The sequence below is a fragment of the Hyla sarda genome, unplaced genomic scaffold (genome assembly GCF_029499605.1).
Source record: "Hyla sarda isolate aHylSar1 unplaced genomic scaffold, aHylSar1.hap1 scaffold_608, whole genome shotgun sequence".
NCBI lineage: Eukaryota > Metazoa > Chordata > Amphibia > Anura > Hylidae > Hyla > Hyla sarda.
In genome coordinates this window covers 150,918-157,817 of record NW_026610623.1, presented here as the reverse complement: position 1 = coordinate 157,817, position 6,900 = coordinate 150,918, and the positions used below count along the sequence as shown (strand labels likewise).

At 46.7% G+C, this 6,900-nt stretch overlaps 1 protein-coding gene across 1 annotated transcript in view; it reads right to left on the bottom strand.

Moving 5' to 3' along the window:
* Positions 1 to 4,844: 4,844 nt before the first annotated feature.
* The window catches only part of LOC130341002 (sodium/potassium-transporting ATPase subunit beta-2-like), an 89,575-nt gene continuing 87,519 nt past the window's right edge, over positions 4,845 to 6,900 (bottom strand). The window contains exon 8 of the mRNA XM_056554225.1: positions 4,845 to 5,006. Within this exon, the coding sequence (XP_056410200.1) occupies positions 4,845 to 5,006 (162 nt within the window). The remainder of the gene's footprint in view (positions 5,007 to 6,900) is intronic.

Genomic DNA, 6,900 nt, shown 5'->3' with positions numbered 1-6,900 from the left:
TCAGATGGCGATAATAGAAGAAGAAAAATAAAAAAGCGTTATTGAGGCGGGAGGAATGTCGGATTATGGAGTTAGCGACATTCCTCCTCTACCATAGTGTCCCAAAAATAATAAAAATAAAACAATTATTCTCCTCTAATACACATAATGAGCATTTTGCTTTACCAGGCTAGAAAGAATTAACACTGCGCGCTCTGGTGGCGACAAATTCTTTTTATTAGTTTTATTGCTCTGGACCCTTTAGATGTGAACGACTGAAATGATTTTAGTTCATTTTTGTAACTTTATGGAGGACATTTATAAAAACATTTACCCGTTTCTTCTTCAAAAAAGTCGCAACTGCGCCTTCGCAATTTTCTGTGCGACAATCATCCCTAAGAGCGAGAAAAGCAAGAAACTAGATTTTTGCTTATGTAAGCAAATTTTAGAAATGAACTTGCAGTAGTAAGAGATTTATCAAATGCGACTGTCGCTAAAAGGGCGCTATAGTGGAAAACTTTGCTTAAATTGACTGCAGCGCATTCCTGGCTTAATAAAATGTCCTTTGTTAATGGTGTTTTTGGCTTTTTTGGAAAGTGTGTTATGACTACATGATTGTTTTTATTGCTTTTTGTCTGGGATTTTTTTAGTTTTTTGTTTTTTCACACTGATTTCCGTAATCAACCTCTTCTACTCCAGCTCATTCCAAAGTTGGTTTGTCAAAACGTCTTTTAAACTTCAAATTTTAAACTAAAAAAAAAACGCATGAGAAAATGTTTTAATTATTTAAAACGCAAAAGAGCTTTGCCAAATTTCACAATATGAGGAAAGCAAATAACGCAAATGTAATAATGTATAATTTAATTGCCATTGATAAATGAAACAAAGATCTTCTGGACACTCTTCTTCTTACCTACGTTTTTATTTGTACTTTGCTTCTGTCGTTATGAACAATGCAATGGGACGTAGACCATTAATAATAATTAGAATAAATAAGAATTGATAAACAAGTGTGGACAGCAAAGAACCAGCTCTGTACTAACGAGGGAACAGCAGCGCTATCTCCGGCGCTTTTCCCGCTTTTGCTTACGTGTAACAAATTTCTTAAGGCCGTGCGACAGAATAATAAATTTGTCGCACGTAAGCAAAACAGTTGTTGAAAAAAAAATACTAAGAAATAGACTATAAAAGCAAAGTTTCATAACTGTCCCCCTATATTGTTAGTTACACAGCACAGGTGTTGGGAAAGAGTTAAATACTTACCTGGAGCCAATGACGTTATCTTGCGTACGTATGCAGGAAACAGCGGTCGCTGACTGGCCTGTTCCCTGTCTATGTGCAGCTCCCCACAGGCTAATGTACTGAAGATTGAATATGAATAAAGTCCGCGGAATCCTAACGCCATCTTCCAACTCTTCTATTGATACCGTGACGTCACATGATGGCGCCGGCCCCCGCGGTGCACATGTCTGCAGAGTGAGAGTGAATGGTGGATCCTGACAGCGCAGACAGTACATTTGCTTGTGTTGCTGGGGTGACACCATTGCTGGATTACTTCCGCGCTTCCGCACTCCCTTAACAACGCCACTGATCCCGTTCATTCAAAGCCATTAAAGGGGTTGTCCAGGATTAGAAAACACAGCACCACACCTGCCCATTCACTGTAATGGAACTGAGCTGCAATACCGCACACAACCTGGAGACAGAGGTGGCGCTGTTTGTAGTTAAGGGCAGCTATGTGAATGAATAGGGATTATGGAAATTACGCAGCGACAATATAAAACCAGAAGTGATCTTTAATGGTTAATATATGGAGATAACAAGTCTAGGGGTGAGATAAATATATATATACACTTATATACAGGGAGCGGGGCCTATACACATGGAGGATCTGAGTGGTACAAAATGTTTGGCCAAATGACGCCCAGTATCCATGACGGCAGCTTTAGGCCTCGTTCACACAGATAAGAAGTGGAGATCTGTGACCCCAGTGAGTGGAGGGGACTCCTGAGGACCGCCATTCTATTGACTGGTAGGAAACACTGTGATGTCATATGGGGCAGTACTATTACATGGGTGGGCTGTGATGTCATATGGGGGCAGTAATGTCATATGGGGGCAGTAATGTTACATGAGTGGGCTGTGATGTCATATGGGGGCAGTAATGTTACATGAGTGGGCTGTGATGTCATATGGGGGCAGTAATGTTACATGGGTGGGCTGTGATGTCATATGGGGGCAGTAATGTCATATGGGGGCAGTAATATTACATGGGTGGGCTGTGATGTTACATGAGTGGGCTGTGATGTCATATGGGGGCAGTAATGTTACATGGGTGGGCTGTGATGTTACATGAGTGGGCTGTGATGTCATATGGGGCAGTAATGTTACATGAGTGGGCTGTGATGTCATATGGGGGCAGTAATGTTACATGGGTGGGCTGTGATGTCATATGGGGGCAGTAATGTCATATGGGGGCAGTAATATTACATGGGTGGGCTGTGATGTTACATGAGTGGGCTGTGATGTCATATGGGGGCAGTAATGTTACATGGGTGGGCTGTGATGTTACATGAGTGGGCTGTGATGTCATATGGGGCAGTAATGTTACATGGGTGGGCTGTGATGTCATATGGGGGCAGTAATGTTATATGGGTGGGCTGTGATGTCATATGGGGCAGTAATGTTACATGGGTGGGCTGTGATATCATATGGGGCAGTAATGTCATATGGGGGCAGTAATGTTACATGGGTGGTCTGTGATGTCATATGGGGGCAGTAATGTTACATGGGTGGGCTGTGGTGGGCTGTGATGTCATCTGGGACAGTAATGTTACAAGGGTAGGCTGTGATGTCATAGGGGCTGTAATGTTACATGGGTGGGCTGTGATGTCATATGGGGCAGTGATGTTACATGGGTGGGCTGTGATGTCATATGGGGGCAGTAATGTTACATGGGTGGGCTGTGATGTTACATGAGTGGGCTGTGATGTCATATGGGGGCAGTAATGTTACATGGGTGGGCTGTGATGTTACATGAGTGGGCTGTGATGTCATATGGGGTCAGTAATGTTACATGGGTGGGCTGCGATGTTACATGGGTGGGCTGTGATGTCATATGGGGGCAGTAATGTTACTTGGGTAGGCTGTCATATCATATTTGGCAGTAATGTTGCATGGGTAGGCTGTGATGTCATATGGGGCATTAATGTTACATGGATAGGCTGTGATGTCATATGGGGGCAGTAATGTTACATGGGTGGGCTGTGATATCATATGGGGCATTAATGTTACATGGGTGGGCTGTCATGTCATATAGGGGCATTAATGTTACATGGGTGGGCTGTGATGTCATATAGGAGCAGTAATGTTACATGGGTGGGCTGTGATGTCATATGGGGGCAATAATGTTACATGGGTGGGCTGTGATGTCATATGGGGGCAGTAATGTTATATGGGGGCAAATAAGGTTACATGGGTGGGCTGTGATGTCATATGGGGCAGTGATGTTACATGGGTGGACTGTGATGTCAGATGGGGGCAGTAATGTTACATGGGTAGGCTGTGATGACATATGGGGGCAGTAATGTTACATGGGTAGGCTGTGATGTCATATTTGGCAGTAATGTTGCATGGGTAGGCTGTGATGTCATATGGGGCAGTAATGTTACATGGATAGGCTGTGATGTCATATGGGGGCAGTAATGTTACATGGGTGGGCTGTGATGTCATATAGGGGCATTAATGTTACATGGGTGGGCTGTGATGTCATATAGGAGCAGTAATGTTACGTGGGTAGGCTGTGATGTCATATGGGGGCAATAATGTTACATAAGTGGGCTATGATGTCATATGGGGGCAGTAATGTTACATGGGTGGGCTGTGATGTCATATGGGGGCAATAATGTTACATGGGTGGGCTGTGATGTCATATAGGGGCAGTAATGTTATATGGGGGCAATAATGTTACATGGGTGGGCTTTGATATCCTACAGGGGCAGTAATGTTACATGGGTGGGCTGTGAAGTCATAAGGAGGGCTCTGATGTCATATGGGGTAAGTAATGTTACATTAATAGGCTGTGATGTCATATAGGAGCAATAATGTTACATGGGTTGGCTGTGATGTCATACGGGGGACAGTAATGTTACATGGGTGGACTGTGATATCATATAGGGGCAGTAATGTTTCATGGGTGTGCTGTGATGTCATATAGGGGTGATAGGGATGACCCTTATGTTTCTAATGACTGATCAATATACTAATACGCCATTGCTGCTGGAAAAATATATCTGTTACCTACCCCTTATACCCATATACATCAGCTTGCAATATGCTTGTGACTTCGATTGAGGCCTTGCCATGATGCCGATGCAACTGAGATAAGGAGTAGTAAGACAAAATATCTGACGAACAGAGAACTATGGAATTTCCCAGTAGAGAAACTTCTGCCAAGAAATTAATGGACACTAGATATGCTAATATATACGGACACAATAATCAAACAACCAATCAAAATGTAACATGCTAATTCTGATGTCATAACTAAACCTCCTTCTTTGTCAAATGTAAAACTAAATGTACTTCCTGGATTAAACAGAAATCTTTTGGGGCAGCTACCAGTATGCTAAGAAAGAATGCATACTAACATCCTGTGTGGTGTATATTTTCTTATGTTGACACTTAGCAATATATGGCAGTACAGTCAATCACATTTGAAAGCCTCCCCTCGGACGATCCTTAACAGGGGCAGTAATGTTACATGGGTAGCCTGTGATGTCATTTTACATGGGTGGGCTGTGATGTCATATAGGGGCAGTAATGTTACCTAAGTGGGCTGTGATGTCATATAGGGGCAGACGTGTCTAGGAGTCGATCCTCAGTGTGAAGATCACTCGCCCTTGGAACTTGTCCCGGTCAGACTGGTTGTTGATATTGGCGGCTCGGATACGACATTCCACGTTATGATCCACGTTACGAGTTGCGTTGAGAAACTTTACAGCCACAAATGGTTGTGTGTAGTTCTTCTGTTAGGAAAAGAGAAGATTCTTCAGAATTTAGCGCAGTAAATGTGGCGTAGAGGTTACTGGCAGCGCGGTCATCTCTCCACCACAGACATACAGCGACAATTATAGAAGCATTACATACGACCGTCCCTGCACAACCCTGAGGAGGGCTAAAGATTTAAAATAAGGTATAAATTTGGCATACATAGTGTCAAGGGTTAAAGTATTTATTGGGCAATATGTTTTATTTTAGTATAAACCCTTTACCGCCCCCTCCTGTGCTCCGGTATCAAGACACCCTGTCTCTTACCGGTCTCTGCTGAAAATCTGCCTCCTGTCTCAGCCAATCACTGGTCACAGCACCTCCCACCTCAGCCAATCACTAATCACAGCGCATCAGCCAATAACTGGTAACAGCTCTCACCCACCCCCTTCAGCCAATCACTGGTCACAGCGCCTCCCACCTTAGACAATCACTGGTCACAGCCCCTCCCACCCCGGCCAATCACTGGTCACAGTGCCTCCCGCCTCAGCCAATCACTGGTCACAGCGCCTGCCGCCTCAGCCAATCACTGGTCACAGCGCCTTCCGCCTCAGCCAATCACTGATCATATCGCCTCCCCCTCCGCCAATCATTGCTCACAGTGCCTCTCCCCTCCACCAATACCTGGTCACAGCGCCACCCACCTCCGTCAATCACTGGTCACAGCCCTTCCCGCCTCAGCCAATCACTGGCCACAGCGCCTCCAGCCTCAGCCAATCACTGGTCACAGTACCTCCAGACTCAGCCAATCACTGGTCACACTGCCTCCCGCTTCAGCCAATCACTGGTCACAGCGCCTCCTGCCTCAGCCAATCACTGGCCACAGCGCCTCCCGCCCCAGCCAATCACTGGCCACAGCGCCTCCCGCCTCAGCCAATCACTGGCCACAGCGCCTCCCGCCTAAGCCAATCACTGGCCACAGCGCCTCCCGCCTAAGCCAATCACTGGTCACAGCCCTTCCCACCTCAGCCAATCACTGGTCACAGTGCCTCGTGCCTTAGCCAATCACTGGCCACAGTGCCTCCCGCCTCAGCCAATCACTGGTCACAGTGCATCCCACCTCCGCGAATCACTGCCGCAGCGCCTCCTGACTTCAACCATTCACACCGCAAGCTTCAGCCAATGACTAGTCCCAGCACCTCCGCCAATTACTGGTCACAGCGCCAACTGGCTCAGCCCATCACTGGTAACAGCGCCTCCCACCTCAGCCAATCACTGGTCACAGCCCCTCCCACCTCCGCCAATCACTGGTCACAGCGCCTCCCACCTCAGCCAATCACCGGTCACAGCCCCTCCCACCTCTGCCTATCACTGGTCACAGCCCCTCCCACCTCTGCCTATCACTGGTCACAGCGCCTCCCACCTCAGCCAATTACTGATGACAGCACCTCCCACCTCAACCAATCACTGGTCACAGCGCCTCCCATCTAAGCCAATGACTGGTCACAGCGCCTCCCACCTCAGCCAATCCCTGCCGCAGTGCCTCCTGTCTCCGCCAATGGCACCACAGGGCCTCTGCCAGTCACTGGTCATAGCGCCTCCCAACTCCGCCAACACTGGTCAGTGCTTCCCACATTAGCCAATCACTGGTCACAGCGACTTCCGCCTCAACCACTCACTGGTCACAGCGCCTCCCACATTAGCCAATCACTGGTCATTAGTGATGTCGCGAACATAAAATTTTGGTTCGCGAACGCAAGCTTACGCAAATGTTGGCGAACTGCCATTGACTTCAATGGGCAGGCGGATATTAAAACCCACAGGGAGTCTTTCTGGCCACAATAGTTATTTAAATACCTGGACTGTGGCGTGCCGGAGCAGGATCCAGGGCAAAACTCCCATGGAAAATAACATTGATGCAGAGTCTGGTTT